This window comes from Oncorhynchus clarkii, chromosome 21 (genome assembly GCF_045791955.1).
Source record: "Oncorhynchus clarkii lewisi isolate Uvic-CL-2024 chromosome 21, UVic_Ocla_1.0, whole genome shotgun sequence".
In the NCBI taxonomy this organism is placed as follows: Eukaryota; Metazoa; Chordata; class Actinopteri; order Salmoniformes; family Salmonidae; genus Oncorhynchus; species Oncorhynchus clarkii.
Window position 1 is genome coordinate 50722697 of NC_092167.1, and position 20317 is coordinate 50743013.

A 20317-nucleotide genomic window follows, 5' to 3' on the forward strand; every position below is an offset into this window, starting at 1 on the left:
AAGGCCCTTCTTACCTTGTCACTCAGATCATTCTCTCCCCCTCCTCTCTCTATTTCAGGTAAGAGGACCAGCTCTTCCCTTCACACCTCTTGTGCTACAGTTCAACCACCTAGCTTCAGGTGCTCTGACTGTGTGTTTGTTTCCTTGTCTTTGAGCGAAGGCACAGCACAAATTCACTGAGCAAGTTGCTTCAGGCATTCTGTTGCCACATTGACACCCAGTCACAGTGACTGTCTCTTTTACCGTGTTATTCGTGTGTGTGTGTGTGTGTGTGTCATGTGGCATCTTAACACCTATTTGCTTCTCACATCTTTCTTTCCAGAACTCGCTCTTTGTGCACTTTTGTGTTGGTGTGTGTGTGTGTGTGTGTGTGTTGGTGTGTGTGTGTCGGACGGACGGACATGTGACGAGAAACCAGAAAAATGGATTACCTCTCTCCCGCCAACATCTCCCAAGATGCATCCCTTCTCTTCTCCGACGCCAGTCTCCACGGCAATGACCTGTACCCCGGCTACCATGCCTACGACCCCGGCATCGACGACCCCCCAACGGAAGAGTCATCGTCGCCCCTCCAGTCTCTCTACGCAGACACTCCCCTCCTGGATTTGGGAGACTTGGGGGGGTACGGTCCCGGCGTGGGGGGGTATGGGGACAGCTCTCTGGCAGGACTGGGGGACAGTACTAAGCTAGTAGGGGTCCAGGTGGTTTTAATCCTGGCCTACAGTACCATTATACTACTAGGAGTAGTGGGGAACTCTCTGGTCATATACGTGGTGTATCGCTTCAAGACGCTGAGGACCGTGACTAACTTCTTCATAGCTAACCTCGCCGTCGGTAGGTAGCTTTTCATATAGTCTATCTGTCTGTCTGTCTGTCTGTCTGTCTGTCTGTCTGTCTGTCTGTCTGTCTGTCTGTCTGCCTGTCTGTCTGTCTGTCTGTCTGGCTGTCTGTCTGTCTGTCTGTCTGGGTCTCTGTCTGTCTGCCTGTCTGCCTGTCTGTCTGTCTGTCTGTCTGTCTGTCTGTCTGTCTGTCTGTCTGTCTGTCTGGGTCTCTGTCTGTCTGTCTGTCTGTCTGTCTGTCTGTCTGTCTGTCTGTCTGTCTGTCTGTGTCTCTGTCTGTGTCTCTGTCTGCCTGACTGTCCGTCTGTCTGTCTGGGTCTCTGTCTGCCTGACTATCTGCCTGTCTGCATGTCTATCTATCTACATGTCTGTCTACCTGACTGTCTCCCTGTCTGTCTCCCTGTCTGTGTACTTGTCTACATGTCTGTCTCCCTGTCTGTCTGCCTGTCTGTGTACTTGTCTAATGTCTGTCTCCCTGACTGTCTGCCTGTCTGTCTACCTGACTGTCTGCCTGTCTGTCTCACTGTCTGTCTACCTGACTGTCTGCCTGTCTGTCTCACTGTCTGTCTAACTGACTGTCTACCTGTCTGTGTACTTGTCTACCTGTCTCTCTGCCTCTTTCTCTATCTTTCTCAACAAGTTACTTTCAGAAAGAAATCAAATCAGCAGTACCTCATTCTCAGTGTGTGTGTGTGTGTGTGTGTGTGTGTGTGTGTGTGTGTGTGTGTGTGTGTGTGTGTGTGTGTTCGATGCCCCTTGGTTAGTTTGAGTGAGGACTTAGATGAACTGTCATGTAATATTTGTATGTTTTTTTGTAGACTTTTGGGGTTAGTGTCTGTGTGCGTGCGTAAGTGTGTGTGTGTGTGTGTGTGTGTGTGTCTGTGTGCGTGCGTAAGTGTGGGTGTGTCCATGTGTATCTGTGTGTATTAATCCTTTAGTCTATCCTCTGCCCCATTGGGTCAGGTCATTGGCAAGAATGTATTGTGCATGTGTGCATGCCTGTGTGCGTGTGTGTATGTGTGTGCGCGTGTGTGTGTGCGCGTGTGTGTGTGTGTGTGTGTGTTTGTGTGTGCAGCAGTGAAGGCTGGCTCATAATAAGAGCAGGAACGGTGTGTGTGTGTGTGTGTGTGTGTGTGTGTGTGTGTGTGTGTGTGTGTGTGTGTGTGTGTGTGTGTGTGTGTGTGTGTGTGTGTGTGTGTGTGTGTGTGTGTGTGTGTGTAATTGCGTCAAACACATTGAAACCATGCGTGAACTGATTCTGGTCCAGCTGTTACCACGAGCCCGTCCTCTCCAATTAAGTTGCCACCAAACCTCCTCCTGTGTTGTGCAAAGCCCTTTTCTCCTCCCCTCCCCTCCCCTTGTCTTTCATTCTCTCCTATCTCCTCCCCTCCCCTTGTCTTTCATTCTCTCCTATCTCCTCTCCTCACATTCTTTCTTTTCCCCTTTACTCAGTGTGTGTTCCTGTGACATTGGGCTTCTTTTTTGTTGTGAAAAGTGTTAACGACGCCCCCGGTTTGTGTGTCTGTGTTTACCTCCCAAAGGTTTCACACTACCGCTGGGGAACATGTTAGTGAAGACTGTTTGGCAAGGTTATGTTCAGGACCAAGAACAGAGTGTTGAATAGGGAAGACTCTAACAAGGCTGGACATGTTTAAAACCAAAACAGAGGCTGAAGGTAGCCTAGTGATCAGAGCGTTGGGTCAGTAACCGAAAGGTTGCTGGATCAAATCCCAGAGCTGGCAAGTAAACCCACTGTTCTCCTGAACAAGGCAGTTAACCCACTGTTCCCCTGAACAATGCAGTTAACCCACTGTTCCCCTGAACAAGGCAGCTAACCCACTGTTCCCCTGAACAAGGCAGTTAACCCACTGTTCCCCTGAACAAGGCAGTTAACCCACTGTTCCCCTGAACAAGGCAGTTAACCCACTGTTCCCCTGAACAAGGCAGTTAACCCACTGTTCCCCTGAACAAGGCAGTTAACCCACTGTTCCCCTGAACAAGGCAGTTACCCCACTGTTCCCCTGAACAAGGCAGTTAACCCACTGTTCCCCTGAACAAGGCAGTTCACCCACTGTTCCCCTGAACAAGGCAGTTAACCCACTGTTCCCCTGAACAAGGCAGTTAACCCACTGTTCCCCTGAACAAGGCAGTTAACCCACTGTTCCCCTGAACAAGGCAGTTCACCCACTGTTCCCCTGAACAAGGCAGTTAACCCACTGTTCCCCTGAACAAGGCAGTTAACCCACTGTTCCCCTGAACAAGGCAGTTAACCCACTGTTCCCCTGAACAAGGCAGTTAACCCACTGTTCCCCTGAACAAGGCAGTTACCCCACTGTTCCCCTGAACAAGGCAGTTAATCCACTGTTCCCCTGAACAAGGCTGTTAACCCACTGTTCCCCTGAACAAGGCAGTTAACCCACTGTTCCCCTGAACAAGGCAGTTAACTCACTGTTCCCCTGAACAAGGCAGTTAACCCACTGTTCCCCTGAACAAGGCTGTTAACCCACTGTTCCCCTGAACAAGGCAGTTACCCCACTGTTCCCCTGAACAAGGCTGTTAACCCACTGTTCCCCTGAACAAGGCAGTTAACCCACTGTTCCCCTGAACAAGGCTGTTAACCCACTGTTCCCCTGAACAAGGCTGTTAACCCACTGTTCCCCTGAACAAGGCAGTTAACCCACTGTTCCCCTGAACAAGGCAGTTAACTTACTTTTCCCCTGAACAAGGCAGTTAACCCACTGTTCCCCTGAACAAGGCAGTTAACCCACTGTTCCCCTGAACAAGGCAGTTAACCCACTGTTCCCCTGAACAAGGCAGTTAACCCACTGTTCCCCTGAACAAGGCAGTTCACCCACTGTTCCCCTGAACAAGGCAGTTAACCCACTGTTCCCCTGAACAAGGCAGTTAACCCACTGTTCCCCTGAACAAGGCAGTTAACCCACTGTTCCCCGGTAGGCCGTCATTATGCACCTGAACAAGGCAGTTAACCCACTGTTCCCCTGGACAAGGCAGTTAACCCACTGTTCCCCTGAACAAGGCAGTTAACCCACTGTTCCCCCTGAACAAGGCAGTTAACCCACTGTTCCCCTGAACAAGGCAGTTAACCCACTGTTCCCCTGAACAAGGCAGTTAACCCACTGTTCCCCTGAACAAGGCAGTTAACCCACTGTTCCCCTGAACAAGGCAGTTAACCCACTGTTCCCCTGAACAAGGCAGTTAACCCACTGTCCCCCTGAACAAGGCAGTTAACCCACTGTTCCCCTGAACAAGGCAGTTACCCCACTGTTCCCCTGAACAAGGCAGTTACCCACTGTTCCCCTGAACAAGGCAGTTACCCCACTGTTCCCCTGAACAAGGCAGTTACCCCACTGTTCCCCTGAACAAGGCTGTTAACCCACTGTTCCCCTGAACAAGGCAGTTAACCCACTGTTCCCCTGAACAAGGCTGTTAACCCACTGTTCCCCTGAACAAGGCTGTTAACCCACTGTTCCCCTGAACAAGGCAGTTAACCCACTGTTCCCCTGAACAAGGCAGTTAACTTACTGTTCCCCTGAACAAGGCAGTTAACCCACTGTTCCCCTGAACAAGGCAGTTAACCCACTGTTCCCCTGAACAAGGCAGTTAACCCACTGTTCCCCTGAACAAGGCAGTTAACCCACTGTTCCCCTGAACAAGGCAGTTCACCCACTGTTCCCCTGAACAAGGCAGTTAACCCACTGTTCCCCTGAACAAGGCAGTTAACCCACTGTTCCCCTGAACAAGGCAGTTAACCCACTGTTCCCCGGTAGGCCGTCATTATGCACCTGAACAAGGCAGTTAACCCACTGTTCCCCTGAACAAGGCAGTTAACCCACTGTTCCCCTGAACAAGGCAATTAACCCACTGTTCCCCTGAACAAGGCAGTTAACCCACTGTTCCCCTGAACAAGGCAGTTAACCCACTGTTCCCCCTAAACAAGGCAGTTAACCCACTGTTCCCCTGAACAAGGCAGTTAACCCACTGTTCCCCCTGAACAAGGCAGTTAACCCACTGTTCCCCCTGAACAAGGCAGTTAACCCACTGTTCCCCTGAACAAGGCAGTTAACCCACTGTTCCCCTGAACAAGGCAGTTAACCCACTGTTCCCCTGAACAAGGCAGTTAACCCACTGTTCCCCTGAACAAGGCAGTTAACCCACTGTTCCCCTGAACAAGGCAGTTAACCCACTGTCCCCCTGAACAAGGCAGTTAACCCACTGTTCCCCTGAACAAGGCAGTTACCCCACTGTTCCCCTGAACAAGGCAGTTACCCACTGTTCCCCTGAACAAGGCAGTTAACCACTGTTCCCCTGAACAAGGCAGTTACCCCACTGTTCCCCTGAACAAGGCAGTTACCCCACTGTTCCCCTGAACAAGGCAGTTAACCCACTGTTCCCCTGAACAAGGCAGTTAACCCACTGTTCCCCTGAACAAGGCAGTTACCCCACTGTTCCCCTGAACAAGGCAGTTACCCACTCTTCCCCTGAACAAGGCAGTTAACCCACTGTTCCTCTGAACAAGGCAGTTAACCCACTGTTCCCCTGAACAAGGCAGTTAACCCACTGTTCCCCTGAACAAGGCAGTTAACCCACTGTTCCCCTGAACAAGGCAGTTAACCCACTGTTCCCTGAACAAGGCAGTTCACCCACTGTTCCCCTGAACAAGGCAGTTAACCCACTGTTCCCCGGTAGGCCGTCATTATGCACCTGAACAAGGCAGTTAACCCACTGTTCCCCTGATCAAGGCAGTTAACCCACTGTTCCCCTGTAGGCCGTCATTCTGCACCTGAACAAGGCAGTTAACCCACTGTTCCCCGGTAGGCCGTCATTCTGCACCTGAACAAGGCAGGTAACCCACTGTTTCCCTGAACAAGGCAGTTAACCCACTGTTCCCCGGTAGGCCGTCATTCTGCACCTGAACAAGGCAGTTAACCCACTGTTCCCCGGTAGGCCGTCATTCTGCACCTGAACAAGGCAGTTCACCCACTGTTCCCCTGAACAAGGCAGTTAACCCACTGTTCCCCTGAACAAGGCAGTTAACCCACTGTTCCCCTGAACAAGGCAGTTAACCCACTGTTCCCCTGAACAAGGCAGTTAACCCACTGTTCCCCTGAACAAGGCAGTTAACCCACTGTTCCCCTGAATAAGGCAGTTAACCCACTGTTCCCCTGAACAAGGCAGTTAACCCACTGTTCCCCTGAACAAGGCAGTTAACCCACTGTTCCCCTGAACAAGGCAGTTAACCCACTGTTCCCCGGTAGGCCATCATTATGCACCTGAACAAGGCAGTTCACCCACTGTTCCCCTGATCAAGGCAGTTAACCCACTGTTCCCCCATAGTGAAGACTGTTGCCAAGGTTACACATGTTCAGTACCAATAACAAAGAATAGTTCAGGGGATCCTGGTTGGATTATCCCCCCCCCCCCCCCCCCCCCCCAAATGTGATGTGCCTTGGTTCCATCTCAGACTCATGTTCTGTGATTGGATAGAATGGCGATGACCAACCGTTGCTTGTGACCATTGGTTGGCGTGGTCAGACCTCACCCAAAGCCTGGACTCTTAACTCAGAGGACTTTTCATGTCTTGTTTATGTCTGATGTGCTGAGGAAACCCCTGTGTCTCTATCATTGTTACTTAAAGATGTTAGATATGCCTTTGTCTCTCTCTCAATTTCAATTCAAGGGGCTTTAATTGGCATGGGATACATATGTTTACATTACTAAAGCAAGTGAAATAGATAATAAACAAAAGTTAAATGACATTTTTTAAATTTAAAATAACCATTACACATATTATGTCTATATACAGTGTTGTAACGATGTGTAAATAGTTAAAGTACCAAAGGGAAAATAAATAAGCATAAATATGGGTTGTATTTACATTGGTGTTTGTTCTTCACTGGTTGCCCTTTTCTTGTGGCATCAGGTCACAAATCTTACTGCTGTGATGGAACACTGTGGTATTTCACCCAGTAGATATGGGAGTTTATCAGAATTGGGTTTGTTTTCTAATTCTTTGTGGGTCTGTGTAATCTGAGGGAAATATGTGTCTCTAATATGGTCATACATTGGGCAGGAGGTTAGGAAGTGCAGCTCAGTTTCCACCTCATTTTGTGGGCAGTGTGCACATAGCCTGTCTTCTCTTGAGAGCCATGTCTGCCTACGGCGGCCTTTCTCAATAGCAAGGCTATGCTCACTGAGTCTGTACATAGTCAAAGCTTTCCTTAAGTTTGGATCAGTCACAGTGCTCAGGTATTCTGCCACTGTGTACTCTCTGTTTAGGGCCAAATAGCATTCTAGTTTGCTCTGTTTTTTTGTTAATTCTTTCCAATGTGTCAAGTAATTATCTTTTTGTTTTCTCATGATTTGTTTGGGTCTAATTGTGCTGTTGTCCTGGGGCTCTGTAGGGTGTGTTTGTGCTTGTGAACAGAGCCCCAGGACCAGCTTGCTTAGGGGACTCTTGTCCAGGTTCATCTCTCTGTAGGTGATGGCTTTGTTATGGAAGGTTTAGGAATCGCTTCCTTTTAGGTGGTTGTAGAATTTAACGGCTCTTTTCTGGATTTTGATAATTAGTGGGTATCGGCCCAATTCTGCTCTGCGTGCATTATTTTGTGTTCTACGTTATACACTGAGGATATTTTTTGCAGAATTCTGCATGCAGAGTCCTGGTTGGTGAGCGGACCCCAGACCTCACAACCATAAAGGGCAATGGGCTCTATGACTAATTCTCTCTCTCTCTCTTTCTCTCTCTCTCTCTCTCTGTCTCTGTCTCTCTCTGTCTCTCTCTATCTCTGTCTCTCTCTGTCTCTCTCTCTCTCTCTCTCTCTCTCTCTGTCTCTCTCTGTCTCTCTGTCTCTCTCTGTCTCTCTGTCTCTCTCTGTCTCTCTCTGTCTCTCTCTGTCTCTCTGTCTCTCTCTCTCTCTCTGTCTCTCTCTGTCTCTCTGTCTCTCTCTGTCTCTCTCTGTCTCTCTGTCTCTCTCTGTCTCTCTCTGTCTCGCTCTGTCTCTGTCTCTCTCTGTCTCTCTCTATCTCTGTCTCTCTCTGTCTCTCTCTCTCTCTCTCTCTCTCTCTCTCTCTCTCTCTCTGTCTCTGTCTGTCTGTCTCTCTCTCTCTCTGTCTCTCTCTCTGTCTCTCTCTCTCTCTCTCTCTCTCTAGCTGACCTCCTGGTGAATACATTGTGTCTCCCCTTCACGTTGGTCTATACTCTGCTCGGGGAGTGGAAGTTTGGCCAGGTACTTTGTTTCCTGCTTCCCTATGCACAGGGATTGGCTGTCCACGTATCCACGGTGACGCTCAACGTCATAGCCCTCGATAGACACAGGTGAGACTTCATCAAGTTTAACTGCTGACTGACTGTTTGATCGATTTATGTTTTTTAAATGACTGACTGACTGATTGACTTATTCATTGATTGTTTGGCTGGCTGATTGATTTACTGGCTGACTGATTGATAGGCTGACTGACTGACTGGCTGGCTGATTGACTGGCCGATTGATTGATTGACTGGCTGACTGGCTGACTGATTGATTGACTGGCTGACTGATTGATTGACTGGCTGACTGATTGACTGACTGGCTGACTGATTGACTGGCTGACTGATTGACTTATTGACTGGCTGACTGATTGACTGACTGATGGACTGGCTGACTGATTGATTGACTGGCTGACTGATTGACTGATTGACTGATGGACTGGCTGACTGATTGACTGACTGATTGACTGGCTGACTGATTGACTGACTGGCTGACTGATTGATTGACTGGCTGACTGATGGACTGGCTGGCTGACTGATTGATTGACTGGCTGACTGGCCGATTGATTGACTGGCTGACTTATTGACTGGCTGACTTATTGACTGGCTGATTGATTGACTGGCTGACTGATTGACAGGCTGACTGACTTATTGACTGGCTGGCTGACTAATTGATTAATTGACTGGCTGACTGATTGACTGATTGATTGACTGATTGACTGGCTGACTGATTGATTGATTGGCTGGCGCACTGATTGGCTGGCTGATTGATTGACACGTGTATAGTGTACCACCTGGAGACCAGGATGAGAAAGGATGTGTGTTTCGGGGTGATTGATTGGCTGGCTGATTGATTGACAGGTGTATAGTGTACCATCTGGAGACCAGGATGAGAAAGGATGTGTGTTTCGGGGTGATTGCCGCCACATGGGTGCTGAGTGCGGTGCTGGCCAGTCCACTAGCTATCTTCAGAGAGTATGGGACCTTCAATCTGGCTCCAGGACAGCCTATACAGGTAGGTCTCACAGACACACACACAGACAGACACACAGACAGACACACAGACAGACAGACACACAGACAGACAGACAGACAGACAGACAGACCGACACACAGACAGACAGACAGACCGACACACAGACAGACAGACAGACAGACAGACAGACAGACAGACAGACCGACACACCGATACACACACAGACAGACAGACAGACAGACAGACAGACAGACAGACAGACACACAGACAGACACACAGACAGACAGACAGACAGACAGACAGACAGACAGACAGACAGACAAGCTGCTGTGACGACAGACACACACACAGACACACAGACACACAGACAGACAGACAGACAGACAGACAGACAGACAGACCGACACACAGACACACAGACAGACACACACACACAGACACACAGACACACAGACAGACAGACAGACACACAGACAGACACACACACAGACACACAGACACACAGACAGACAGACAGACAGACAGACAGACAGACAGACCGACACACACACAGACAGACAGACAGACGCACAGACACACAGACAGACAGACAGACAGACAGACCCTAACCCTCTCTCCTCTTCTCCAGGTGTGTACAGAGAAGTGGCCGGGCAGCTCGACAGACGGGACAGTCTATTCAATCTCCATGCTCCTCCTCCAATACGTTCTCCCTCTAGCCGTCATCTCCTTCGCCTACGCTCGTATCTGGTCCAAACTCCGTTCCCACATGTCCCCCGCCGGCCGCAACGACCGCCACCGCCGACGACGCAAAACCACCAAGATGCTGGTGACCGTGGTCGTGGTGTTCGCGGTCAGCTGGCTGCCGTTCCACGCTTTTCAATTGGCCACGGATATCGACGGCTTTGTCTTGGACATGAGGGATTTTAGACTGCTGTACACGCTGTTCCACGTGGTGGCCATGTGCTCAACGTTCGCCAACCCTCTGCTCTACGGGTGGATGAACAGCAACTATCGCACCGCGTTCACAACCGTGTTCCGCTGTGACCAGAGAATGGATAGTGTGCATCCGGAGGGAGGAAGAGGGAAGGGAGGAGGTGGGAAGGGAGGAGAGGGGGGAGGGATGGCAGGAGAGGGGGGAGAGATGGCAGGAGATGGGGGAGGGAAGGCAGGAGATGGGGGAGGGATGGCAGGAGAGGGGGGAGGGATGGCAGGAGGTGAAGAAGAAGGAGGAATGAAGCTGGATCTAGAGGCCCAGGACGTTGTGACAAACCATCTCAATGCTACAGACCTCTGAGAGAGAAGAAGAGGGAAGGAGAGAGAATTAGAGACAGATGTAGAGAGAGGGAGGGAGAGAGAGGGAGAGAGAGAGAGAGACAGAGAGAGAGAGAGAGAGAGAGAGAGAGAGAGAGAGAGAAGGAGACAGAGGGAGAGAGGGAGAGAGAGAGAGAGAGGAGACAGTGAGAGAGAGAGAGAGAGAGAGACAGAGAGAGAGAGAGAGAGAGAGAGACAGAGAGAGAGAGGGAGAGAGAGAGAGAGAGGGAGAGAGAGAGAGAGAGAGAGAGAGAGAGAGACAGAGAGAGAGAGGGAGAGAGAGAGAGAGAGAGAGGAGACAGAGGGAGAGAGAGAGGGATGGAGAGATAAAGAGACCGATAGGGGGATATGGGGAGAGAGAGAGAAGGAGAGGCAGATGGAGAGAGAAAGATGGAGAGAGAAGGACAGTGATTATCAGAAAGAATGGGAGAACAATAGAATGTGAGAGGGATGAGAAGAGACTGAATAAAGAGAACCACAAAATGAGGTGGAAACTGAGCTGCACTTCCTAACCTCCTGCCCAATGTATGACCATATTAGAGACACATATTTCCCCTCAGATTACACAGATCCACAAAGAATTAGAAAACAAATCCAATTCTGATAAACTCCTGGGTGAAATTCCACAGTGTGACATCACTGCAGCAAGATTTGTGACCTGTTGCCACAAGAAAAGGGCAACCAGTGAAGAACAAACACCATTGTAAATACAACCCATATTTATGCTTATTTATTTTATCTTGTGTCCTTTAACCATTTGTACATTGTTAAAACACTGTATATATATATATATATATATATATATATATATATATATATATATATAATATGACATTTGTAATGTCTTTATTGTTTTGAAACTTCTGTATGTGTAATGTTTACTGTTACTTTTTATTGTTTATTTCACTTTATATATTCACTTTATATATTATCTACCTCACTTGCTTTGGCAATGTTAACACATGTTTCCCATGCCAATAAAGCCCCTTGAATTGAATTGAGAGAGAGAGATAAAGCAGTAATGACCTAATAGAGAGAGAACCCACTATTCACATAATAAAATTATGATGTGATAGAGAGATAACCCACTATTCACATGATAAAAGGATGACGTGAATGAGAGATAACCCACTGTTCATGATAAAATGATGATTTTATAGAGAGATAACCTACTGTTCCCATGATAAAATGATGATGTTATAGAGAGATAACCTACTGTTCCCATGATAAAATGATGATGTTATAGAGAGATAACCCACTATTCACATGATAAAAGGATGACGTGAATGAGAGACAAGCCACTGTTCATGATAAAATGATGATGTTATAGAGAGATAACCCACTGTTCATGATAAAATTATGTTACAGAGAGATAACCCACTGTTCATGATAAAATGATGATGTTACAGAGAGATAACCCACTGTTCATGATAAAATTATGTTACAGAGAGATAACCCACTGTTCCCATGATAAAATGATGATGTTACAGAGAGATAACCCACTGTTCCCATGATAAAATGATGATGTTATAGAGAGATAACCCACTGTTCCCATGATAAAATGATGATGTTATAGAGAGATAACCCACTGTTCCCATGATAAAATGATGATGTTATAGAGAGATAACCCACTGTTCCCATGATAAAATGATGATGTTACAGAGAGATAACCCACTGTTCATGATAAAATGATGATGTTATAGAGAGATAACCCACTGTTCATGATAAAATGATGATGTTACAGAGAGATAACCCACTGTTCATGATAAAATGATGATGTTATAGAGAGATAACCCACTGTTCATGATAAAATTATGATGTTATAGAGAGATAACCCACTGTTCATGATAAAATTATGATGTTATAGAGAGATAACCCACTGTTCATGATAAAATGATGATGTTACAGAGAGATAACCCACTGTTCATGATAAAATGATGATGTTACAGAGAGATAACCCACTGTTCCCATGATAAAATGATGATGTTATAGAGAGATAACCCACTATTCACATGATAAAAGGATGACGTGAATGAGAGACAAGCCACTGTTCATGATAAAATGATGATGTTATAGAGAGATAACCCACTGTTCATGATAAAATTATGTTACAGAGAGATAACCCACTGTTCATGATAAAATGATGATGTTACAGAGAGATAACCCACTGTTCATGATAAAATTATGTTACAGAGAGATAACCCACTGTTCCCATGATAAAATGATGATGTTACAGAGAGATAACCCACTGTTCCCATGATAAAATGATGATGTTATAGAGAGATAACCCACTGTTCCCATGATAAAATGATGATGTTATAGAGAGATAACCCACTGTTCCCATGATAAAATGATGATGTTATAGAGAGATAACCCACTGTTCCCATGATAAAATGATGATGTTACAGAGAGATAACCCACTGTTCATGATAAAATGATGATGTTATAGAGAGATAACCCACTGTTCATGATAAAATGATGATGTTACAGAGAGATAACCCACTGTTCATGATAAAATTATGATGTTATAGAGAGATAACCCACTGTTCATGATAAAATTATGATGTTATAGAGAGATAACCCACTGTTCATGATAAAATTATGATGTTATAGAGAGATAACCCACTGTTCATGATAAAATGATGATGTTACAGAGAGATAACCCACTGTTCATGATAAAATGATGATGTTACAGAGAGATAACCCACTGTTCCCATGATAAAATGATGATGTTACAGAGAGATAACCCACTGTTCATGATAAAATGATGATGTTACAGAGAGATAACGCACTGTTCATGATAAAATTATGATGTTATAGAGAGATAACCCACTGTTCATGATAAAATGATGATGTTACAGAGAGATAACCCACTGTTCATGATAAAATGATGATGTTACAGAGAGATAACCCACTGTTCCCATGATAAAATGATGATGTTACAGAGAGATAACCCACTGTTCATGATAAAATGATGATGTTACAGAGAGATAACCTACTGTTCCCATGATAAGATGATGATGTTACAGAGAGATAACCCACTGTTCCCATGATTAAAAGGAACATGAATGTCAGAGATGGGATGAAGAAAAAAAGATTATGAGATAAAAAAATAAAAAACCCCGAAAGGAGCTTAAAGTTTTAATGAGTTCAGTTTAATGGGTCGTTACTGGCTGGCTGGGCAGTGGTGACATGTATTCAGTCCCAAATCACAGAATGTTTTAGGGTTGTTGATTTAGAGTAGTTTGAAATGTTAACTCTGTTCCAAATGCCACCCTATTCCCTGTCAGGGCCCTGGTCAATAGTAGTGCACTGTTAAGGAGAATACGGTGCCATTTGATGGGGCACCATGGCCTCATTTGTGGGGTGAATTAAAAAAATAAATGTGTGCCAAACTTTAATAAAGGTTCAATCAAAAAATAAATCAGGAAATGTGAATGGCTTTCGGTGCGTCTCATGGAAATCTATTGATATTTCAGGAGATGGTGGCTGTCTGTTGATGTCTTGGTATTTATTTAGGTTAATGGATGTGATTGAGGAGTCAATACTGTAGACTTCAGGATGAGGAGTCAATACTGTAGACTTCAGGATGAGGAGTCAATCCTATAGACTTCAGGATGAGGAATCATCATATTGAGGTAGATATGTACCTACATTCTGAAAGGTATTGAGGTAGATATGTACCTACATTCTGAAAGGTATTGAGGTAGATATGTACCTACAGTGCATTCTGAAAGGTATTGAGGTAGATATGTACCTACAGTGCATTCTGAAAGGTATTGAGGTAGATATGCACAGTGCATTCTGAAAGGTATTGAGGTAGATATGCACAGTGCATTCTGAAAGGTATTGAGGTAGATATGCACAGTGCATTCTGAAAGGTATTGAGGTAGATATGTACCTACAGGGCATTCTGAAAGGTATTGAGGTAGATATGCACAGTGCATTCTGAAAGGTATTGAGGTAGATATGTACCTACAGGGCATTCTGAAAGGTAGTGAGGTAGATATGCACAGTGCATTCTGAAAGGTATTGAGGTAGATATGTACCTACAGGGCATTCTGAAAGGTATTGAGGTAGATATGTACCTACAGGGCATTCTGAAAGGTATTGAGGTACATATGTACCTACAGGGCATTCTGAAAGGTATTGAGGTAGATATGCACAGTGCATTCTGAAAGGTATTGAGGTAGATATGTACCTACAGGACATTCTGAAAGGTATTGAGGTAGATATGTACCTACAGGGCATTCTGAAAGGTATTGAGGTAGATATGTACCTACAGGGCATTCTGAAAGGTATTGAGGTACATATGTACCTACAGTGCAATCTGAAAGGTATTGAGGTACATATGTACCTACAGGGCAATCTGAAAGGTATTGAGGTACATATGTACCTACAGTGCATTCTGAAAGGTATTGAGGTAGATATGTACCTACAGGGCATTCTGAAAGGTATTGAGGTAGATATGTACAGGGCATTCTGAAAGGTATTGAGGTACATACAGTGCCTTGCGAAAGTATTCGGCCCCCTTGAACTTTGCGACCTTTTGCCACATTTCAGGCTTCAAACATAAAGATATAAAACTGTATTTTTTTGTGAAGAATCAACAACAAGTGGGACACAATCATGAAGTGGAACGACATTTATTGGATATTTCAAACTTTTTTAACAAATCAAAAACTGAAAAATTGGGCGTGCAAAATTATTCAGCCCCCTTAAGTTAATACTTTGTAGCGCCACCTCTTGCTGCGATTACAGCTGTAAGTCGCTTGGGGTATGTCTCTATCAGTTTTGCACATCGAGAGACTGACATTTTTTCCCAGTCCTCCTTGCAAAACAGCTCGAGCTCAGTGAGGTTGGATGGAGAGCATTTGTGAACAGCAGTTTTCAGTTCTTTCCACAGATTCTCGATTGGATTCAGGTCTGGACTTTGACTTGGCCATTCTAACACCTGGATATGTTTATTTTTGAACCATTCCATTGTAGATTTTGCTTTATGTTTTGGATCATTGTCTTGTTGGAAGACAAATCTCCGTCCCAGTCTCAGGTCTTTTGCAGACTCCATCAGGTTTTCTTCCAGAATGGTCCTGTATTTGGCTCCATCCATCTTCCCATCAATTTTAACCATCTTCCCTGTCCCTGCTGAAGAAAAGCAGGCCCAAACCATGATGCTGCCACCACCATGTTTGACAGTGGGGATGGTGTGGTCAGGGTGATGAGCTGTGTTGCTTTTACGCCAAACATAACGTTTTGCATTGTTGCCAAAAAGTTCAATTTTGGTTATATCTGACCAGAGCACCTTCTTCCACATGTTTGGTGTGTCTCCCAGGTGGCTTGTGGCAAACTTTAAACAACACTTTTATGGATATCTTTAAGAAATGGCTTTCTTCTTGCCACTCTTCCATAAAGGCCAGATTTGTGCAATATACGACTGATTGTTGTCCTATGGACAGAGTCTCCCACCTCAGCTGTAGATCTCTGCAGTTCATCCAGAGTGATCATGGGCCTCTTGGCTGCATCTCTGATCAGTCTTCTCCTTGTATGAGCTGAAAGTTTAGAGGGACGGCCAGGTCTTGGTAGATTTGCAGTGGTCTGATACTCCTTCCATTTCAATATTATCGCTTGCACAGTGCTCCTTGGGATGTTTAAAGCTTGGGAAATCTTTTTGTATCCAAATCCGGCTTTAAACTTCTTCACAACAGTATATCGGACCTGCCTGGAGTGTTCCTTGTTCTTCATGATGCTCTCTGCGCTTTTAACGGACCTCTGAGACTATCACAGTGCAGGTGCATTTATACGGAGACTTGATTACACACAGGTGGATTGTATTTATCATCATTAGTTATTTAGGTCAACATTGGATCATTCAGAGATCCTCACTGAACTTCTGGAGAGAGTTTGCTGCACTGAAAGTAAAGGGGCTGAATAATTTTGCACGCCCAATTTTTCAGTTTTTGATTTGTTAAAAAAGTTTGAAATATCCAATAAATGTCGTTCCACTTCATGATTGTGTCCCTCTTGTTGTTGATTCTTCACAAAAAAATACAGTTTTATATCTTTATGTTTGAAGCCTGAAATGTGGCAAAAGGTCGCAAAGTTCAAGGGGGCCGAATACTTTCGCAAGGCACTGTATATATATATATATATATATATATATATATATATATATATATATATATATGTATATACATCGACTGATGTAGTCCCCACTGCACGTCCATTTGATTTGGGAGAAGGAAAGAGAAAAGAGCTTTGTTGTCAAGGTCGATAATAGATTTTCATTCAACTGAAGGGAAGCCGATTGTCCATTCCTTTATGGCAGACAGAGTTGCTGGTTCAAGATCTGCTACGCTACACTCGGAAAAGCTGACCACGACTCCATTTTGTTGCTTCCAGCCTGAATATTTCTGTGAAAGTGATATTTCAGTGTTTTATTTTTAATATATGTGCAAAAATGTTAATACCCCATTACTCACTGCCTTTTACAGCAAACAGAACAGAAACACGTCTTTCTAAATCTAATACACTGCCTTTTACAGCAAACAGAACAGAAACACGTCTTTCTAAATCTAATACACTGCCTTTTACAGCAAACAGAACAGAAACACGTCTTTCTAAATCTAATACACTGCCTTTTACAGCAAACAGAACAGAAACACGTCTTTCTAAATCTAATACACTGCCTTTTACAGCAAACAGAACAGAAACACGTCTTTCTAAATCTAATACACTGCCTTTTACAGCAAACAGAACAGAAACACGTCTTTCTAAATCTAATACACTGCCTTTTACAGCAAACAGAACAGAAACACGTCTTTCTAAATCTAATACACTGCCTTTTACAGCAAACAGAACAGAAACACGTCTTTCTAAATCTAATACACTGCCTTTTACAGCAAACAGAACAGAAACACGTCTTTCTAAATCTAATACACTGCCTTTTACAGCAAACAGAACAGAAACACGTCTTTCTAAATCTAATACACTGCCTTTTACAGCAAACAGAACAGAAACACGTCTTTCTAAATCTAATACACTGCCTTTTACAGCAAACAGAACAGAAACACGTCTTTCTAAATCTAATACACTGCCTTTTACAGCAAACAGAACAGAAACACGTCTTTCTAAATCTAATACACTGCCTTTTACAGCAAACAGAACAGAAACACGTCTTTCTAAATCTAATACACTGCCTTTTACAGCAAACAGAACAGAAACACGTCTTTCTAAATCTAATACACTGCCTTTTACAGCAAACAGAACAGAAACACGTCTTTCTAAATCTAAAACACTGCCTTTTACAGCAAACAGAACAGAAACACGTCTTTCTAAATCTAATACACTGCCTTTTACAGCAAACAGAACAGAAACACGTCTTTCTAAATCTAATACACTGCCTTTTACAGCAAACAGAACAGAAACACGTCTTTCTAAATCTAATACACTGCCTTTTACAGCAAACAGAACAGAAACACGTCTTTCTAAATCTAATACACTGCCTTTTACAGCAAACAGAACAGAAACACGTCTTTCTAAATCTAATACACTGCCTTTTACAGCAAACAGAACAGAAACACGTCTTTCTAAATCTAATACACTGCCTTTTACAGCAAACAGAACAGAAACACGTCTTTCTAAATCTAATACACTGCCTTTTACAGCAAACAGAACAGAAACACGTCTTTCTAAATCTAATACACTGCCTTTTACAGCAAACAGAACAGAAACACGTCTTTCTAAATCTAATACACTGCCTTTTACAGCAAACAGAACAGAAACACGTCTTTCTAAATCTAATACACTGCCTTTTACAGCAAACAGAACAGAAACACGTCTTTCTAAATCTAATACACTGCCTTTTACAGCAAACAGAACAGAAACACGTCTTTCTAAATCTAATACACTGCCTTTTACAGCAAACAGAACAGAAACACGTCTTTCTAAATCTAATACACTGCCTTTTACAGCAAACAGAACAGAAACACGTCTTTCTAAATCTAATACACTGCCTTTTACAGCAAACAGAACAGAAACACGTCTTTCTAAATCTAATACACTGCCTTTTACAGCAAACAGAACAGAAACACGTCTTTCTAAATCTAATACACTGCCTTTTACAGCAAACAGAACAGAAACACGTCTTTCTAAATCTAATACACTGCCTTTTACAGCAAACAGAACAGAAACACGTCTTTCTAAATCTAATACACTGCCTTTTACAGCAAACAGAACAGAAACACGTCTTTCTAAATCTAATACACTGCCTTTTACAGCAAACAGAACAGAAACACGTCTTTCTAAATCTAATACACTGCCTTTTACAGCAAACAGAACAGAAACACGTCTTTCTAAATCTAATACACTGCCTTTTACAGCAAACAGAACAGAAACACGTCTTTCTAAATCTAATACACTGCCTTTTACAGCAAACAGAACAGAAACACGTCTTTCTAAATCTAATACACTGCCTTTTACAGCAAACAGAACAGAAACACGTCTTTCTAAATCTAATACACTGCCTTTTACAGCAAACAGAACAGAAACACGTCTTTCTAAATCTAATACACTGCCTTTTACAGCAAACAGAACAGAAACACGTCTTTCTAAATCTAATACACTGCCTTTTACAGCAAACAGAACAGAAACACGTCTTTCTAAATCTAATACACTGCCTTTTACAGCAAACAGAACAGAAACACGTCTTTCTAAATCTAATACACTGCCTTTTACAGCAAACAGAACAGAAACACGTCTTTCTAAATCTAATACACTGCCTTTTACAGCAAACAGAACAGAAACACGTCTTTCTAAATCTAATACACTGCCTTTTACAGCTGTGAATACATATGCACAGTAAATTATTCGTATATTTTCTGATGCAGCCTTTCCTTTCAAATTGGCATGAAATTAAGGGTGGTCCCAAATGCCACACTATTCCCAATATAGTGTGGCATTTTGACCTGGGGATCTTTATTTGATTTATTTATTTAACATTAATTTAACTAGACAAGCCAGTTAAGAACACATTCTTATTTACAATGACGGCCTACCAAAAGGCAAAAGGCCTCCTGCAGGGACGGAGGCCTGGGATTAAAAATAACAATAATTGAAATAAAAAAAATATAGGACAAAACACACATCACGACAAGAGAAACAACACAACACTACATCAAGAGAGACCAAACTCTGAAGTTTGAAGACCCGGTGCACAACTGAGCAAGAGGACAAGTACATTAGAGTGTCTAGTTTGAGAAACAGACCCCTCACAAGTCCTCAACTGGCAGCTTCATTAAATAGTACCTGCAAAACACCAGTCTCAACATCAACAGTGAAGAGGCGACTCCGGGATGCTGGCCTTCTATATATCCTCCTCGTCCTCGTCCCTCTCTTCGTCCTACTTCTTTTCCTCTAACTCTCTCTACAATATTGCCTCCATTGTTGTCCAAACCAAGAAAGCCAATCTGAAGCACTGATTTCTAAGTGAAGATATTGGCTATAAGTGTTCTCCCACGTGAGCACTGGGTGTAGGGAATCAGGCATTTGGAATGACAGTGTTTCCCAAACGAAACACAATACTTGTTAGTTTTGAATGATGTGTATCATGTATAGAACTGTTTTTAGTGTTAGGCAAAAAAAAGTGTGTTTTACAATTTGCAAACAGATAATGTGCTTTCAGTTTTGCCGACTTGGTCTGAAGATTAGGTACATGAGTTAATGATTTTACTGAGTGTTCATCTTATAGTGTGTGCGATTGTAAAAAAAAAAAAAACAAGGCACACCTGTTAATTGAAATGCATTCCAGGTGACTACCTCATGAAGCTGGTTGAGAGAATGCCAAGAATGTGCAAAGCTGTCATCAAGGCAAAGGGTGGCTACTTTGAAGAATCTAAAATATAATATATATTTTCATTTGTTTAACA

At 43.9% G+C, this 20317-nt stretch overlaps 1 protein-coding gene across 1 annotated transcript; it reads left to right on the top strand.

Annotated features, from left to right (window-relative positions):
• Nucleotides 1-356: 356 nt before the first annotated feature.
• Nucleotides 357-10377, top strand: LOC139379513 (neuropeptide Y receptor type 2-like). Its single transcript, XM_071122332.1, has 5 exons — nucleotides 357-834; nucleotides 8010-8175; nucleotides 8968-9121; nucleotides 9712-10177; nucleotides 10307-10377. Exons 1-5 carry the CDS (start codon nucleotides 423-425, stop codon nucleotides 10375-10377), a joined length of 1269 nt encoding a protein of 422 aa, XP_070978433.1. The 5' UTR covers nucleotides 357-422.
• The last annotated feature ends 9940 nt before the right edge of the window (nucleotides 10378-20317 follow it).

Bases quoted from the DNA above. Each gene is read 5' to 3' on its own strand.
- LOC139379513 (XM_071122332.1), top strand. From the start codon at position 423: ATGGATTACCTCTCTCCCGCCAACATCTCCCAAGATGCATCCCTTCTC. The intron at 835-8,009 runs GTAGGTAGCTTT...CTCTCTCTCTAG, and splicing joins CATAGCTAACCTCGCCGTCG to CTGACCTCCTGGTGAATACA. The intron at 10,178-10,306 runs GTGGGAAGGGAG...GAGGTGAAGAAG, and splicing joins AGGAAGAGGGAAGGGAGGAG to AAGGAGGAATGAAGCTGGAT.